The sequence below is a fragment of the Stegodyphus dumicola genome, chromosome 9 (genome assembly GCF_044657685.1).
Source record: "Stegodyphus dumicola isolate Sdum_Otavi_A_Nest chromosome 9, ASM4465768v1".
Classification (NCBI taxonomy): Eukaryota; Metazoa; Arthropoda; class Arachnida; order Araneae; family Eresidae; genus Stegodyphus; species Stegodyphus dumicola.
Window position 1 is genome coordinate 110313286 of NC_140776.1, and position 20102 is coordinate 110333387.

General features: G+C 30.7%; 1 protein-coding gene across 5 annotated transcripts in view; it reads left to right on the forward strand.

Moving 5' to 3' along the window:
• Positions 1-20102, forward strand: part of LOC118179849 (uncharacterized) — a 109004-nt gene that overhangs the window by 64863 nt on the left and 24039 nt on the right. The window contains exon 5 of one of the 5 annotated variants that reach the window (XM_085823902.1): positions 1547-11621. The exons of the other annotated variants lie outside the window; for them this stretch is intronic. Coding sequence (XP_085680028.1) covers positions 1547-1791 — 245 coding nt within the window. The 3' untranslated portion in view covers positions 1792-11621. Of the gene's footprint in view, positions 1-1546; positions 11622-20102 lie in introns of those variants that run through there. 5 annotated transcript variants of the gene reach the window in all.

Here is a 20102-nt window from a genome sequence, read left to right on the forward strand (position 1 = left end):
AACGTCAACACTTGATGAAGAATGGAAACACAATTTATTAGCTAGTATTACTCAGGACAGTTCCAAAATGAAGTTTACAGTCATCAAGAAACTGTGACATACGCACTGAAATAATCAGCAACACAACCTTCAGGCTATAAATGGTGAAGACACCTTCATGGCAAAGCACCAGAGTACAGCTTCCGACTCAGTTCAATCGTTCTCGGAACTCTTATGTATTCTCGAGACTCCAGCCATAAGGCTGTACCGGTGAAGACTGTTTCACAGCAAAGCACCAGAGTGCAGCTCCTGACTCTGTTCGGTTGTTCTTGGAACTCGCCGCAATATCGAGACCCTCTACACTGCAACTCGCAATTCACTCGATAGACTCGACAATCACTCTCTAGACTCGCAATACTCTCGACAACCAACTTGACTCTAGACTGATGATCAACACACTATACGAGGCACTGACTGAAAGTCTGCATACCAGCAGGGTTTATATAGCTTTTGTCTTGTGTTCGAGAACACTCTGGGCCAAACCGGTAAGAATTCGTTCCAGAAGGTTCCCCATCCGTCTTTGGCATATTGCCAATTTTTTGCCAAATGGGCGATTTCATGCCAAAAACGACAACCCTGCCTTCCCTTGCCCTTTTCTGGCAACCTTAAAACCACTTTGCGGAGAAGCTATCTTACCACAGCTGGACATTTCGTAATAATATGATAATCCCCTTAAACCGGAATGAATATCCTAGCATATTTAGTTAATGCTAACTAATGAGGTAAAAAAATGCATAGCTTACAGTAGCAAATCACTTGTATCAAGATTGAAAAATATTCTATTTATAAATCAATAAATCAGAAATTCTGATCTGAAAGAAATATTTCATCATGAATTAAGTTTGTTGAAATATAACAAATACTCCAAATCATTCACATCATGCATTATTCATTAAGTAAAACTCTGAAAGTAAATTCATTGCTTTTCAAACATGTAATTTCCATATGCAATTTCATTGACTGTCTCCAGCGGCAATGTATCCCGTCATGCATGGTAATCATGGCTTCCAAAGCAGATACTACAGACATGCTGACATCTCAGAGATAAGTTTCCCTGTGTAGACGGTCTGAGGAAGGTGCCCCAGATATATTGGCTCAGAGATATGTTTCCTCATGGAAATGGGCCTTAAGAAGGGAAAATTTTTATGTTATTTTAATTTTGTTTATATATTTATTTGCTTTTTGGATTGGTGGTCTGAAGCTCTGGATACGAGTTCATTCCAGATATTGGACTTCTGGATTTTGGACCTTATACTGTATTTTTTAGGTTTTATTCTTTTTATCATATAATATTTATTGTAAGCCTCTTTGAAAAGTATTTAATTCTTAATTGGTTCACGTAAAAAAAATATCATTTATTACAAATAAATAAATGAACTTCAGCCTTCTTTTTTTTATTTTTATTATTATTATATGTTTGTGAATGTAAACAAAATACCACAATTATTTTGATTATCAATTCTAAGGATTTAAAGAGTGTTTAGCACTAAAATTCATCATATTTTAGTGTATACTTCAGACTCATATTCCACATGGAGTACACCTTCTGTGAAATCTTTCCATCGTTTGAAGAAGTCTGATGGTCCTATCAGAAAAAAAAGGCGACGTTGTGTAGGCTGCTATAAACGTCATCGTATTCAACGATCGTCTAAGGATGCAGGAAAAATTACAAAACAAGTAACGACGTATTGTGACGACTGTCCAAAAAAGCCTTTCCTTTGTTTGAACTGTTTCAATGAAAGTCACACATGAAAATATTTACAGGATATGTTATATTTATTAGACTCATATCATTTTAGCACCAAATGTACAACTGGTAAAAAAATTGCAGTGGGAGACCAAAAGTCTGCACAGCCTAAGTTCTGAAGTTGCACAGAATTTAGAGTTGTCTGGATTTCAGGTCATAAATAAAAAATTATTTAATTTAGATTTTTTTTTTAAAATGCTGGGGAGAGAAAGTAAATAAATAGGTTAAAAAAAACCATAAATTTTGTGACTTTTTAGTGGGGAAATAAGTATTAAATATGTTGAAAATAAAAGTCATATAAAAAGTATTTATGTGCCAAATATTTATTTACAGTAGTTTATTTTAAAACTTAAGAATGTTCTAGTTTGAGCCCATTTTCCTTCAAATTATACAAGAATCATTATTTTTGAAAAAGGCACACAGTTTTGTTGTTCTAAATTCATTTTCTTTTCACTATGATTTGTAGAAAAATTGTAAATTTATTTAGAACCTGACATTCTGATATGACCAAAAAAAAGTATTTTCGGTTCTACTTGTAACAAAAAAAAAAAAAAAAAAAAAAAAAAAAAAAAAAAAAAAAAAAAATTGCTGGTACTTTTTATCATAAAGGAGCAGCAATCATTGCCAGGTGTTAATGCTAGGGCAAAATGTAACCTGAAAGAATGGTGACAACTCTAACGACACATTCAATACACATCTCTGCTCAAAAATATATAATCAAGGTTATTTGAAGTAAGTCTTTTTGATTATTCGTTTTTCTGAAATAATTGAATGCATGTTTCTTTATCATTTAACAGTTGCCAAATCATAAAATCGATTTGGTTCCTTCATTAAAATGAGATAAAAAATGTCACTAGATTAAAACTTGCAGAGTCACTGTGTTGAGTGCAATTTGCTATATAAATTTTTTATTTTTATTGTATTGCTTTGTTCACTTGTGAGCATTTTGACTGCACACATTTGCCCTATTAATGGAAGATTATTAAAATTAACATTCTTGGCTAATCATTAGTTATAGCCACAAGTTTGATAACTGTGGGAAAAAATATTCGATTAACAATAGAAATAAAAATGATAATCCTTAAAATGTGGTAGCTTGTATCACTGCTGAATGAGACAATCCATTGGTGATATTTAAGATGCTGTGTGATCTGCCAGATATTGGCAGATTTTCGGTCTTCTACTGTAATTCTTTTTTTGCCATATTGTGTAAATATTTATTTATTTTTTGTGTTTTCCTGTATAGTTATTTTTTTATTTCCTTATTAAAAATCCATTAAATTTTGATAACTTTTATTCTGAGTGAGATTAAATTAAAATGAAAAATTTTTACTTTTGTCAAAAATATATTACCTTGATGTAAAGTAAAATAGATAGTTTTTTACATATGTATAAAAACAGGTAAAAGTATTTTAATGTTAATATTAAATTTCTGAATTGCATAAATGATAAAATCATCAAAAAATATGGATTATGTTACAAATCTCTGGAATTCTATTTGATATGCTTCAGTGATGAGCATTGAATGATCAAAACAGTCTGGATGGCTATGTGATGGTGTGTTGGTTCTCCCGTATTCTGAATGAGCTACCATTTGTAAATGGTAGGCCGGTGGTCTCAGACTGGCAGCCCACAGGACGCATGCATCCTCCAAAAAAGTTTTATGTGGTCTGCAAATACATTTCAGTTGTGCAGTGTCGACATAGAGAAGTCTGCGAAGTTACTGGCTAGGATCTGTACCTAGGCAGTCTCGGCCACGGGGGTATAAAATTTATGAACTTGGTGGTTCTGAAGGCTCTGGGAAAGGTCACTTATTGGCCGGCCTCGGAGTCTGGCACGTCCTAGCGCGGCGTGGTGCTAGTAACCCGTAGGGATTTCCCCCGGGGTCGCTGGGTAATGTCCCGCTGCGACGGGCTCGCCCGAGCGACTGGTAGGAGCATTTGACGACCGGTGCTGCCTGGTGACGTATCCAGGTGGTGCGCGGCTCTGCTGGAGGGTAATAGTGGAGGTTGAACCTCCACGACGTGCCCGAAGGCAGAGTCGACCTGTAGTGAGCTAGTTCTCGGAACAGGGAAGCCAAAACCTTTAGTATTGCAAAGATTTCAAGATTTTAGTTATTTTATATTCAGGTTTACATTATATTCCTTGCCATTAAAAACTAACATGAATAATAAATACACAACAAAAAAATCTGTAAATTTAGCTAATTAATATATAGTGTGATATAAATCTTATTCAAAGATTTGAAAATACAGATTTTGTTCATGCTTATCAGAGAAAAAATTCTCATTTTCTTAAAAAAAAATTGTGAACCGTCATCTGTTGTTTTCAAATCATGCATTTGGCTTGCATGCAATTTAAGTTTCAGACCACTGTCATACTGGTTATCATTCATACTGAACCACTCACTCTTCCTCAAGCTGGAGCAATTTTAATGCATTACTGTAGAATGCATGAGGATCATGAAAGGCATACAATTATTTTACTTAACCCAGTGAGTGGCATGGCATTTTGGAGTTGTTCATGAAGAACTGCATTTGAAATTCCTCTTTTACCTAACTTTATATAATTAGTTACCTTAGTCTCTATTTTCATAAACTTTCATTTATTAAGATAATATTTAACATAATGAAAGAAAGTAAGAAAATAAAATAATTTAAATTATAAACCAATATATTACAAGTAACAAGAAATTCTAATGATCAAATAAAGGTAGTTATGCTGCTTAGGGGCTTAAAGTGGAACAAAGTGTCAGAACATCCTGTTGAGTTAAAGATATCTAGCCTAAAAGGATTAACTCATACTCTTAATCCTGTAAGGGATAAGATTTTTAAAGCAAGAAAAGTATGATGTAGTTTTTTATTTGTTTACATTTTATTCATTTCATGTTGTTAACTACTCAGTAAATGTGCACTCCCCCCCCAAAAAAAAAACTAAGAAAGAAAGAAAAGCAGTAATAGTGCTTTCAGATTCTACCAGTTCTTTAGTTCTTTACATTTTTTTACAAACAACTGTGATTTCACCATGCCCAATATTTTCATGGCACTTTCAAAATTAAAACAAACAAAAAAATCTTAAAAAAAGAAAATCTGAAAGGTTTCAGATTTTAAATTGTGTCCCATGGGGCTTTTTTTTAACGTTTTGTGTGTTACCTTTATATATTAAATATCATGTTCTTTGCACTTAAACCGTAAAATTCAGTTCAATAGCAATGTCGCAAAACAATTTTAAAATGAGGATATCTTTAGAATTTCCGATACACAGTTCCGCATGTTCTGTGTGGAAAAAAGGTCCTCCCCCCCCGGTAGAGTGTTCCTATTTCGCACTTTTAAATCATTGAGTTTGTTACTGAAAAATTCATTAAAATTTTACAAAATATGAAATCAATAAAACAAATTCCAAATTTCAAATTTGGTCTTCCACATGCTCATATTTATAGGAGGATTATGTCATTCAAAATTTGATTGCTGTATGTACTGTTGTTTTATCACAGTGCGAGAAATATACATACATTTATGCAGATTTTTTGTTATTTAATTTCTTCAAATATAATGCAGGACTCTTAACATTTGGTGGCAACAGTTTGAAAAGTGATTCACCGTTTATAGTGATTTAACCCAAAATTGCAAAACGAAAACAATAGTCCTTCAGGGATGAAGCCCCTTTGGACTAATAATGTATCTTTAGAACCTATATATGTAAAAAGTTCATCAGGAAATGTTTGATTTAAATAGGCATGTTTAATTTAATTTTTTTTTTGATTTATTTATTTCATGAGTTACAGAATGTAGTGCTATTCTAGCAAATTCATTTTCCCTTTCAGCATACCAAATCATCACTTACCAAATGACATGTTTAGTGGATTTTTTTTTTTTTTTTCATTTCATGAATCCAGTAACATTGTTAGTAGATTTAATAAGATTAAGAATAATTTATGCAGTAATATTATTAGGAGATTAATGATGACATTAAAAATAATTTATCTAAGAACTTTGCCTCTTATATATGAAAACATCATTTTTCTTCATTTTAATATTATTATTCCCAACGTTGCTTTTGATAAAACAAATAAATTGTCAGCAGTGTGTTAGATAAGATTACTTTAACAAATTATAAACCTAATGGTAATAAACTATCTATTTTCCATAAAGCTCACCTATGTCAGTCATTGAAGTGTAATTTAAGCTAGAGTGAAATCGTTTTTCCTTTGAAGATACCTACTTAGCTGTTTTCTCCATGAGCACTGATAGCACTGAAGCACTCGCCATACCAGAGGATAAGTTTTTGTGTACCTCTAAGGATTTCTCCCGCCTTCTTAGCATCCTTCATGATGTAGCAGTCAGCACACTTGATGTGTATTCGAGAGGTCCGTGGTTAGAGTCCTGGCAAGGGTATTGCTCATTTTTCATCTCTCCTGCTTCAAAATAACCTAATAACTCTGCAGTGGTGCCTGAACTGAAAAAGGTGGTGGATGATGATTCTTCACCAACAGGATCTAGTGATTTGGTCCCCTAATCCCCAGTCGCTCTTTAAAAAGGGGATTGTATAAGGTATTTCTCCCTCTTTCTTAGCATGTCTTTGTGGTGTAGTGGTCAGCATACTCGACGCTTATTTGAGAGGTCCATGGTTCGAGTCCCGATGAGGGCATTACTAATTTTCATCTCTCCTGCTTCAAAACAACCTACATACCTTCATTAAAAACTTCTGCCTCCGTTTAGAAATGCAGTTACTATTTACTGGAATTCTGTTGTCAACAAAGCAATATCTACTCAAAAACTACTTTAATTCTTTCTTTTAAAAGACTAATCGCCTGCTTGGCCAGTTGCCTAGCATAGTTATGCCTGCCTAGAATAACTATATACATAGTTTAAAATAACTGTAATCCTGCCTAGAATAGCTGTTCTAGACCAGCTGCTTAGAATAGTTATTATGCTAAAGAAAAAGTTTGTAATTATTTAAATGAATCCAGCTAGCCTAATTTCATAAAAATATTTCTGATTATGCATCTCATCATTTAAATGCATTTTTATTTAAATCAGTCAAATTAAAAAAGTGCAAAAAGTATTTTTAAGAACTAAGTTCATTGCTTTTAAGTTGTTTATTTTGTTAATCTACAGTGGACGGATTAAATTTGGAAGTTATATATCTTTTGCTTTACTGAATGTCAACATGCTGACACATGAAAGATTAAAGTATTTTATTTAAAAGAAACACATTGCTTTTAAATATCTGAGTCCGTTGATTAAAACTGAAAGGTAAAGTGTCTTGCATTTTGCCAAATGGCAAGTCTTGTGCTCTGGAGATGTAAATGTTTTATTTCGAGCTTTATTCCATTGCTCACTTTTAAATCACTGAGTTCATTGATTAGAATTTCTTTAAATATGTACATAATATGAAAGAAATAAAAAGCAATTTGAATTTCAATATTTTTGTTTAGAGGTGCAGCTGATTTAAAAGACTATATATGTTAAAATTATTTGGTACTGTCAGTTTTCTACAGTGCAAGGAACATACATGCTTGCATACATATATACATACAAATTCTTCATTATTTTATAATAGAGATGATGATCACGCGTTCAAGATAAGGCTAGATGTTCTGAACTAACCACTGAAAGTCCTGAAGGAGTTATAATATGGGTGTAAAGTGTAGAATTTACTACACATCAAATCTAAAAACAACCCATGTATTTTCATTGTTAATACATCTGTTGTAGGATTCTGTTTGTACAGATGCATAAACCAATGTCTTTCAGAACCTACTAGATTGACAAGGAAGTTACCTCTTCAATCTGAATTCAAATTGCAAAGTCTTATGAAGTTTTAAAATAATCTTTTTATTTGCTCTTTAAAATTAACAGGAGGCAGTATTTGTGCTACCGAATGAACTCCATCACTTGCGGGAATTTAAAATAGCATAAATTTAAATAATTTAGTCTAAGATTACCCACGAAAAATAATTTATCTAAGCTGGCTCAAGTAATTAACAGTGCACTTTTAAAGTCGGCTAGCAGAATGACTGAAGCTAGACTAAACTTAGGTAGAGCTGGTGATAATAAAAATTTGCAAGCAAGACTGCCAGAAGCTCTAACACATTCAAACCCTTGGCTGAAATACTTTGACTCTTAATTTGCATCCTGTTGAGTACTATTTTGCAACTTAATTTGCATTCTAATAAGGTAAGAAGAAATTATAATAAACTTTTAAATCGTAATAATTGGTTAAAAAACATAGAATCATACACTTTTAGCAAAAACATTATTTTCCTCATGTATAATGGTAATATAAGCCAATTTGTCATAAGAAATTTTCATCTAGTCAATATGCTTTGCCTTAGACAGATAGCCGTTGCATGCTTTTTCATATTTGATAAAGCAAGCAAACATTTGTAATCAGGTTAGCTCCAATCAAAGGTGAACTACTTAGAGCTGTGAAAATTTTGGAGGCACTAGTTAAGTGTTCACACAAGGTAGAGGTACAGATAGAAATGGACAGGACACCAGAATTTCACCAGTCCCACCTCATTGTCAGTGCAGTTTTGAGAGAGAACAATCCAGAAAGTGATAAAAGTGTCTCACATCTCTATTTTTCTACTGTCAACCTCTTGAGAGGACATTCAGCTCGCTGCATAGTATGCCTCCTTATGAACGTCCATGCCTTCTCTGGAATTCAAACCTGAGCCCACAGTACAACAGTTCACATCACTAACCATTGGCTGGGCAGCTCACTCAGGGGGCAATTAAATAAAGGTTTATTTTATTTATTGAATTATGAATATGTTTAAATTTACAGACATCAATAGTAATGACTGCATTGAAAATGAAGTTAGCACATGTTTCTCTTTACTGCTGTTTCTAGTGTTTTGTTCATTCACTGCACAGTTAGATGTCATCTGAAATACAAGATGTTTGTGTTCAAGTATTTTATTTACAAATGCATAATTTTTTGTAAGAGTTATTTCTTTCTTTATTTATTATTGATAAAATGTATGTCAGGAAAATTATTGTTTTTAGTTTCTATGAATTTAGTTAATAGCATGATTTAATATATTAGAATATTTTATGTCCTTACTTTCCTTCTCCCTCTGTTATTCATTATAATATTTATTTTTCTCAAGGTATTAAAAACAATGTTTGTGAGGGATCTTTCAAAGAATATACAGTAAAAGCTCGACTGTCAGATTCTGGATATGTAAAAATTCCGGGTAGTTGAGCATATAAAAAAGAAAATTTAAATTATAAAAGCCAAATTAACAGGATAAATTTCTGCTGTTAAGTTATAAAAGCAGTCATCTTATTTTTTACAAACTTGAATACCAAAAGCTTACATTTAAAATTGTATAAGAGTTTGGGAGGGGGGTGGAAGTGCATTTCAGACTTAAAGGTTGAATGTATTGTGTAGATCTTAAAGTCAATCTGATTATAAAATCCCACCGAACATGAAAGTTGGTGGAAATGTCACCAACTATTTCAGCAGAAGTTTAAATGAGCAGATGATCATTCTTTATTTGGCTAGATAATAAAGGGGTGCAAATTATGGCATATAAAAAATTAAATTGCTTATCCTAATTTTTCACATTATATCGCCATTTTATCTGTTTTTAAAGTTATGTATCATGGCTCTTCTTGATGATACCTGGATCCTTTAATTTGAAAATACTCCACTCAATGTAGTCTGAAATATTAATAATTTTTTTTTCAAAATGCCAGGGAAAATAAAACTTAAATGATTCTTTACAAAAATTAATCCACATTTCGAGAATTAATTGAATTAACAAAAAGGAACATTTTATGATTATATTATGATGTCAATGTGTAACCATTATTGGTGCTAAATTTCACTGTTTGGGGACAATGCATATGTGTTAATTGTATTTCGTGCTCTATAATAGTGTTACAACTATCTCATTAACTAAATTTTTCAGAGGGAATTTTTTTTCTAAAATTCTGAAATATTCTGATTACTTGAGCTTTCCAGTTAGTTGAATGCTGGATAGTTGAGCTTTTACTGCATATAAATAGTCTGCTGAAACTCTGTCTGTAAATTACAACTACAAGATATTAAGTAGTGTGTGTGCCTTTAGTAATTAATTTATTTGTGTTTTGTGTCAGTTATATCATTATTATGTGTATATTTTGTTGAAGAAAATCTTTTTACCTGATACCATCATTCTGTTGTTTTAAGCATAATGTTGATGTGGTTTTTATGCAATACTGTTGGTTCTTATTAGTATATAACTGTTAAGCTTCTGTTTGATCCTTTAATGCTGCACATATGAGTAATTAATTATTAATAAATAAAAAGACATCGTTAAAACCAGGATCTGGATTCTGATAACTTAAACATTCACTGAAAATGTCCACTTAGGTCGAGAAAACAATGTCCTTAAGAAATAAAATTAAAAAAAAAAAAAAATATTGGCCCAGAAATAAAAAATAATATAAAAAATGACACAATTGCCAAATAGATTAAAACTTACTCAATTTAGCATTGAATTTTAATTTCTCTGCTGAGTTTTCAGTCACACACAAATGTGTTATAATTGCACTGAATTATTAAGTGCTTCTTGATGTTTTCATAAGTGAGAGATCTCTCATAGCAGTTTTAAAGTTTTTGTATCATGAGAAACTTCTCTCAACATCTGCTGCAGTTATGGGAGCATACTTTGGAAAAAAAAAAAAAAAAAAAATACTGCATCCCTTATTGTTAACACTTTTTTAGTTTCAAAAGAGTCTGCTTCTTCTGTCAAGATGAAGGGTATTTTCTGCATAATTTAGAAGTCCAATTTTTAGTTAAAGCAGAATTTAAGAAATGTTGTGTTTGAAACTTTGACTTGGCCTTTTTAAAACATCGCCTATGCATCGATAAGTTTCATATTTTGCTCTTTTGAAGATTTAATAATTGAAATTGGGATATTAAAATTGGATGTGATGTATCAAAATTTCCTTCAATTTTATCTATGCAGAAAGCATTTTGTGCAATTTAAATCTAAAAAGCAGTATCTGCATCAAAGCTGTTTATTTTGTGATCCACAGTTTGAAAATGTTCGCTATAGTACATGCATGCTTTAGGCCATGTCCTTTAACATATTATATTACAATAGTCATTAGTGGCAAAACTAGATTAGGAGTTTTGGATTTAAAACACCTAAGTCAAAATATGAAAACAGCATGTTGGGATAAATAGGATTAACAGGTTACATAATCAATTTTTTATGAGTAGGACATACCTGCTTAGTAAAAATGACTTCATAGGAGTTGAGGCAATGTCATTCCAAGTGTTACTTTATTTTAGAGTTTTCTTACTGAATATCCCTCGGAATGTTGTGAAATGCCCAAAAATTGCTTTAAAAAGCTTCCATAATGTTCTAAAATATTAAAAAAAAAAGTACTTTAAAAGAGAGAAATACTTAAAAAAGTCATCAAAATCCAGGCCTTGATTATAACATTTTGCTTACCGTTTTTGTTTTATGTAGTTTATATTAGTCATCCCGTTAAAAGTTCTTTCCTCCTGCCCCTTCTTCAATTATTGCTGTTATTTTATATGGGGCATTATAGCCAGCTGTGGTTTTTGCATGCAGCAAATTTAAATTTCGCTGCCAAATATTGAATTTATTGATACATGAAAACTGGGTGCAAATGTGTTGTCTGTAAATTTTTAATTTTAGCTGTGCTATGTTAAAAATTACAGTTGCATTTTAATTTTTTATATTTTGTTATGCATTTTGATTTCTCTCTTTTTTAATGTTTTATCTTTTGATTGTTAAATCTTTCATGATTTATCCTGCTGGTAAAATTCTTGTCTGTGAGCTAGTATTAAAGCAAGTTCAATTACACTTTTTTATATTTTATTGGGATACATTTGTTCTTCAGATTAAAAACTTTAAGATTTGCATATATTTAGTTCTCTTGTAATGAGGTATATCTGATTTTCAAATCAAAAACAAATTTGAGCTTTTTATTTTTTTTCTAAAAATTGAATTATTCTATCTTAAAGTCTGTTTTGAGTATTTGCCAATTAGTTTTATTAGAATTTTTTTTTTTGGTACAAATTTTATGCCAACTCTGTGTCTCCATACCGAATATTTGAATAATGAAATTATACCATTGAACATCATATAACTCTTTATAAAAACAACTATAATATATACATAAATTTTCCAAATGTAATGAGCTTATCATTTTTAATATAATATTTTTATTATTGAAAGCAAAAGGAAAAAAATGAATGAAAAACGTATTATGTTATTTATTATATCCGTTTTGCACGTCTGTTTGAATTTTTGGAGACTAACAAGAATAAGATTAAGTAATTTATAAGTTTCTTTTCTTTTTTTTGTTCTTTTCTTCCTCATTTCATTATCATACTTTGTAAAATGGTGGAGAATTTTTCATTCTAAATTTTGAATTTTTATGGAATTTACATTTTTAATAATTTTCAAGTGAATTTTATTTCAAATTTTATGCTAAGTCTGTTTAGCTCATGTGTCAAATATGATGTAGATATAAAATGAGAACTGCCTTCCTAATACCTTTCAGCTTTTACGAATCTCAAAATTTCAAACTGCCTTGAAATTTTTCTCTCCTTTTTACTTTTTGCTGTTGTTCCTATTTATAATTTTTTATTTATAAAATTCTACAATCTTTATGAGAATTTAATTGCTTTCTCTAAAGGCCAAGTAATAATATTTTTGTTATTGCTAAATAATTAAAATTAAGTTTATCTTTTAAGATTATTTATAATTTTAAATGAGACCTATATAAACTTTAGACAGGATTTGTTATATAATTAGAAAATAAGCTGGATGATGTAGGAAGTTGCAATTGTTGTAAATTTAAAAATGAGAGAACATTTTGAAAATATAACTCTAAGCAATCTAAGAAATCTAAGCTATCTTAAAAAAACTAAAAACAATTCTAAACAATCAAAGAAATTAATATTACAAAGCATTATTTTTTTAATGTTGAAGTAAAACAAAATATTGAAATTAGAATCAGTTTATTAATTTATAGTTTTATATCTGTATTTATACATATTTTAAATTTAGAGTAGTAGTAATATTCAGATTTGGAATTGATGTAGAGAAATTTCTGAAACAATGCAATTAACTGAAGTAGACTTCCATCTTTTTGTTAAAATTATGCAGTGTAATACATTCAATCGTTTTAATTCTGTGGGTGTGCCTGAAGCGGACGCACTGAATCAATAGAGCTTCAAAAAGAGTACTGAAATGAGCATTGCTGGGAAATGCGCAAAAGAGTAAGAGATTTTGCCGACGATTAAAAAACACTAAATTTTGAATACTATAGCAGATTTAGTGTTACCCAGGGTATGCCACGAGGAGGCCTGCTGCTCTACACCCCTCTAAAAAAGCCCTTTTTGGTTATATGATGATTACATGCATATAAATGAAAAAAAGTAAGTTGGATATATGATAGTTGCATTATTTACATTTCATATTTGCACTGACCGGAGAGCTGTAGAGAAACAAAGATACATTTGTTGGTCTGGTCCTAGTCTCTCAGTGATCCCACTCTGGGCACACCTGATGTTTGCCGTTCGATTTTACTCAAAATTTCAAGGTAAACATTTAAAGCTAATATAGAATAAGGAGATTAGCATACAGCTGAAAAAACAACAGAGAAATTCCTATTCAAACAATTCCTTTTATATCCTTAAAAAAAAAAAAAAAAAAAAGATCTGAAAGATTTCTTTGAAAAATGAGGGTCTTTAAAAACTAAACATGGCTAAAATATTTTTTTTCATGGGGGTACTTTTCAAGGAAAGTGACATCAGCTATGAAAAAGCACAACCCAACTGCATGTTTTGCACATGTACCAGGATCCGTATCAGATTTACTATCTGAAGTCAATTAGAGTAGCACTTTCAGTGCTTTAGAAATGGTTAGCCCTCACCGATCCATTTGGAAAATAATTAAAAATCTTGAAAAAAAGACCAACTAATATTATATCTACAATTAGAAATTATAAACTATAAAATAAAATTAAATAAACGTCTACAACTCAAAACTATCAAAATGCAACAATAACAAAACTTCTTTGAACAAAAGTGAAAAAGAACTGCTCTATAGAAAAACCAAACAAGTAACTGATAAAATTACAGTAGTGTCTAGCCCTAGCATGATTTATGCTTCAGGCATGTGCAATAGGCGTATTTTCAGCATGGTAACCTTCGTCATTTGGCCAAAGAACATCTATGCATGTTTGGCTTGGCAATGCATTCACAATTCAGACTTCAGGATTTGTAAGTGAAGTGCTGTGGAATGTGTGAAATTGTGTTTTGTGCCCAATTATGTGAGCAGTTGTTTACTGGGGACTTAAAGAAGCATATGGTGTGAACTTTGTGGCCAAATATGCTAAAATGTATTTACTGGGGACTTGAAAAAGCATATGGGAAAACAAACATTATTTTTTCACTCGTGTTGATGTTTATGAACTGCTTAAATTAATGCTGTAGGTTTTTGTAATGTGCAATAATCAGTTAGTGGTATTTTACATTTATTTCCAAATGTATTTTTGTTTGCTATTTCATCTTATAGTTACCTGTTATCATAAAATTTCTTTTCAGATTCATTCTTTCCACAAAGGCATATCTCATCCTAGGCAAATAATTCTTGAGAGCTTAATTAATTTAATCTCATTTACAAATTTGTTTTTTATTTCATATTTACAGTTATTATAAAAGTTCATCTTTTAACAGGCATTCAGCAAAATAACTACTTTGGCCCTTTCTTTTCATATTCATGATTACATTATTGTATCTTACCTTAGTGGTAATTCAAAATAGGTCTTCATACATTCCAAACATACAAAATTACCTTCCGTACTAATCACACTAAATGTAAGAAATCAGTAATAGCTTAACTTCTGCAACATGACAAAATTTAGTGGAATAACAAACAACATGTCTTTAGTTGCTAGTCTCATAATACATTGTGAATTCTGTATAGCGGATGCCAGCAAATAACGGCAAGGAAGCTTGTCATTGCGCAAAAAATGAATTACTGTAAAATTCCTCTTCAGAAAATATCCCCGCCAATTTCTTAGTTGATAACCAAACCTCCCCTCCAAAGAGAAAAGTAGGAAATGAAACACAGTTGTGGATCCACCTTTCTATTGCGAGTGAGCTGACCGGAGAGCTGTAGAGAAACAAAGATACATTTGTTGGTCTGGTCCTAGTCTCTCAGTGATCCCACTCTGGGCACACCTGATGTTTGCCGTTCGATTTTACTCAAAATTTCAAGGTAAACATTTAAAGCTAATATAGAATAAGGAGATTAGCATACAGCTGAAAAAACAACAGAGAAATTCCTATTCAAACAATTCCTTTTATATCCTTAAAAAAAAAAAAAAAAAGATCTGAAAGATTTCTTTGAAAAATGAGGGTCTTTAAAAACTAAACATGGCTAAAATATATAGACTGGTTTGTATTGCGCTGCCATCTAGTATAAATAAAGAAGGTTCAGAGTAAGATATAAATCCTTTTTCATTCAATTTTTCTGTGCGTATAGAAGGAAATTTTTAGCTGGGCACACTGTGCCGCAAAGGCAGAAATAATTCTTGCTAGGCAGGTCTATAGTATATTGTCTTTTTATATTACTATATGTATGTACATTAAAAAGGATATTGGTTGATTTCTAGAATAAGTAAGCATCTGAATAAGCTTTTGGTATTAAATTAATTCTAGAACATTCTTATTACTTTTTATTATAGAAGAGAATTACTTCCTTTTCATTTAGCTTCAAAGTTTCTTTCAGTGCTTATGTATTATCTCATTGACCTTCAAACTTTTGCCAAGCCGCACAATTTTAACACCAATTATAGGTAAGCTCAATGTCACAACATGCTCATAACATCTGCACTTTTGTTTGATGTAACCCCAATTGATTCTCGATAAGTCATCTTTTGTTTTTATGAACAAGGATATAAATTAACTCTTATTGCTGCATTTTTTTTTTTTTTTTTTACTTGCATTTTGGAAAAAAAAGTGGGAGGGGTTGAGGGTTGTAGAATCATGTTTGTGATTACACTGCAGTTCATTTACAACTGGTCCAGAGAAATAACATGTGTTGAAGGAGGGGGGAAGATTAGCTGGATATGGCCAGCAGAACACAAATAGATTGGAATAATCATCTGCTGGAAGTTTATATTCATAATGTTCTAAACAGAGAACTAACAAAACAGCAGAAATTGATGAAAGCCTTTTTACGAAGCACAAAAGCAAAGTGTGTTGAATACTTAGCAGCGACTGTGTGGTGGATTATGCAGTGAGACTGATGAATGTTTTATTGTAAGAATTGCAGACAGAAGTTCAGATCTGAGTTCCGCAGGAAAGACTGGCACTACTTTTGCTGACTTTCATGATTTGACAGTAACCAGCTTTCATGGTCGATGGGATAAAATGTGAGTACTTTTCTTTCACTATAGCAAATCATGGCAAACATTTTTAAATAATTTTTTTAAAATAGAGATAGGTTTTTTACTTTATATATATATATATATATATATATATATATATATATATATATATATTATTATTAAGTGCATTCTGTTTTCTAATTATATCACAATTAGTTGTTTTGACAAAGCAGTTTTTGTTCTATATTCCAAATCCAAGTTCCAGTTTTTTGCATACATAAATTTATTAGGAAATTAGAAAATAGCTGTGCTCTTTTTAGCATATAGGGCATAGGGCAGGCAGAGAAATATGTTTAAAATGTGTAAAGTGTAGGAGATATGATGTTAAATATTTATTTAACTATGTTTGTGTATATTTTATATGATTGAAATGGCATTTATTGCTTCTTATTTATTAACATTTACTATATGTGCTGTGATTATAGTGTGGGCAAATTTAATTTATGTTGATTTCTTATTTATTATACAAAAAATTTGTTACTGTAATATTTCCGTGTATAAGCCGAGAATTTCTGGAACTTTTCTTTTTCTGGAAGCCCAGAATTTCTGGAAATTAACACAATCAGCTTATATATGGATCCGCTAACCCTGCAGAAAGCATAGGTACTTTTCCATTAGCTGAGAGCGAGTGATCATTGCCAAATATTGCACTTATCAAGTTTATATTTCTTTATATATACTAAATACTTTATTTAATTTGTATTTCTTAGGTTTATGAAAAAAAAATTATAGATGAAATGAATACTCATTTTATGAAAATGAGTTGTTTTATTTTTGACATTGTTTACAATGCTTGTTTGGTGCACTCTCGCCGGCATGAAAAATCTGTGCACCCTATTTTGCCTTATACATGGGTCTTGAATTTTGGATAAATTTTTGAAGAAGAAATGTCTCTTGGTTTATACACGGATCAGCTAATATTTGTGATCCATTCCAATTTTGACTTCTTTTTATGTTATTAATCTGCTTTTTCTTTCCTATCATAAAACTTTAATAAGTGGGTGAGGGGATTGCATTACTTTGTGAATTAAAAAGCAAAATGAAATTTAAAATTTTACTATTCTCTTCCCCCTCATCTGTATGTATAAAATGGCTTATGTGTTGTATGTGTGCATGTATTTGTGTGTAGACATGTTTAAATGTATTTTATGTAAAAGTATTTTAGTATATTCTTATAAATAATGGGAAAAAAATCAATGTTTTGTGTTTTCCTGAGTAAAATAGTCATCCATTGTTCTGTAATACATATTCAGATGGCTATAATATGCTTTACTAAGAAATACATAAATTATTTATACATGGTGAATTGAATTTGCGAAATACATGATGATATTGAACTGAAATGCAATCATATTATTTTTTGACATTTTTACTTTCTTTTTTTGTCATTCTGACAAGAAAGTGAAGTTTTTGAGGCATTTTTCATATTTCAGTATTTAAAAGGCATGGAGATTTTTGTGAGAAGATTTATGAGTTTATTGTAAATTGGTGTGTGTGAACTTGTACAAAGTAATGTGTAAAATTTCATATTAACCCCAAAAATAAATTTTCTAAAATATCCGCGAATTTTGTTTCGTTATGAATATTATCAATATCAGACTATTCTTGTTATCTGTTCTTTGATTTAAGAACCATTTAAAATTTAATTCAATGAAATTTGGCAATTATTAAAATAATAGAGACAAAGGAGGAGCACTTGTATTTTAAACCACTTTCATATATAAAAGTATATCTAAAAATAAGATACTTGCTATATGTATAATCAACACTCTATTTAATTTAAACATAATATACTTATTGATGTATTACTATTTCATTGCATAAAATATTTTTAAAAATTCTGTTTTAATACTTTTTCTTTGGGAATAAATATGAAAGCGAATTATTAGTTATTAAGAAAAAGCATTCAGAAAATAGAACTGCTGATTTATTTACTTCATTTTTTAAAATTTCCATACATCTTTCTGAATTTAAATGTTTAGAATTACAGTAAACTAACATACAATCAAAATGAGCAAATAAAAGCATCCTTAATGCTGTTTACTCTGTTTTCTTCAGTAAGTTTATACTTTTTACTGAGGGGAAATTAAAAAGTTAAGCGGTGAGAGTTCATTGAAAGTTAAGCAGAAAATTTGTAATTTTTATTGAGTGGAAATTAATTATTGAAATAAGTTCACTTTAACAGTTTTTCTTGCTTTGTGCAATCAAATTTATTGTGTGGTTTTATTAAATTATGTACATTTAATTTTGAAATTCTGGAAGAGATTTGATTTTTTTTTTCCTTTACAAAACCATTATAAAACATGGGAAATAAATGTTGTAGAATCTTATCAAAGTTAGAGGAAACCAAACTCCTGGGAAGGATATGAATCTTAATTAAATTAGGAAAAGGAAATGTAACCAATGGAATGTCTTGGTTACATTTCTCAGGGTAAAATTTTTTTGGTATTGGCGTGAAAATGGAAAAAGATTGGTTGCGGTAATTTAATACAATTCGTTTTTTAGTCCAAAGGGGCAATTTGCCCATAAGGACTATTAATTTTGTTTTGGCATTTTGCGTTGATTCACTACAAGTCTTTTTTCACTTTTCAAATTATTGCCACCAAATATTATCGCCCTGTATTATATTTAACAAAATTAAATAATGAAGAATCTGCATAAATGTATGTGTGTTTCTTGCATTGTGATAAAACAAGGGTACCTACATACATCAAATTTTGAATAAAGTAATCCTCCTGTGAATATGGGCATCTGAAAGACCAAATTTGAAATTTTGAATTTGTTTTATTATTAGTTTCCTAGTTTATAAAACGTTAACGAATTTTTTATTAACAAACTCAAGGATTTCAAAGCGAGCAGTGGCAGCATTGTACAGAAAAAAAACATTTTTCTCTCCAATGTGCAAGACTGTATTCGAAATTCTAAAGATATGCTCATTTTGAAATTATTTTACAATATTGCTTTTGATTTTGAATGGAATTTGGAGAATTTATTGTTTAAGTGTGAAGAACATGATATTTAATAAATAAAGGTAACACACAAAAGTTAAAAAAAATGCCCCTTTGGATGAAATTTAAAATCTGAAACCTTTCAGATTTTAATTTTTTTTTTCTTTATTTCGAGTGGAAAATGTGTACAGTTACTTCAAAAATAGCTTCGGAATGTTTTTTGTACTCTGAGCTACATGCCATTGCATGAATTTCGCTAAGGAAGATTTCAGATGATGTCTTGCTGTACCCTTTGTTTCTTGTTCCACTTTTTTTTATTTTCATGACTATGTACCTCATAGACACATATATCTCTTAAATGATTGTTTCAGTCTTTGAGGATAATCAAAGAGTTATCATGGAATAATCTTCAAAGGAAGGCATTGGGCTTATAATGGATTGTCTGGCCATCTTTGATGATGATGAATTGTTTCATTGTATAACGGTAGTAACAACCATGTTGATTTCTTCCATGCAAAATTCTATTTCCATGCAAAATTCTATCACCTTCCTAACGATTCCATGATGTCTTTCGAGCATTGCCATGCGCACTTCGATGGACTTGAATAAAATTTCATTTCATGCAAATTGAAATATTGATGTTTACTTGGTAATATATTATGCTCTTTTATGAAACTAATAGCCTACGTACCTTCATTGTGCGTAGATCCTGTAGACCCATGATCGAACTGTAAACTCAAAAAGAAAAAGAAAAAAAGAAAACCTCTGTTCTTAAAATTGCATTTTTAAGGTATATACATGTTCTTTAAACTATTGCATAGGTGATTGTAGGGGTTCTTAAAATTTAGAAGCATCTGAGCAATAACTATTGATTTGTGCTATGGTGCCAAAGTTGGCAACTATTTGCTTTTTTTTTTGGCAAATTTTGGC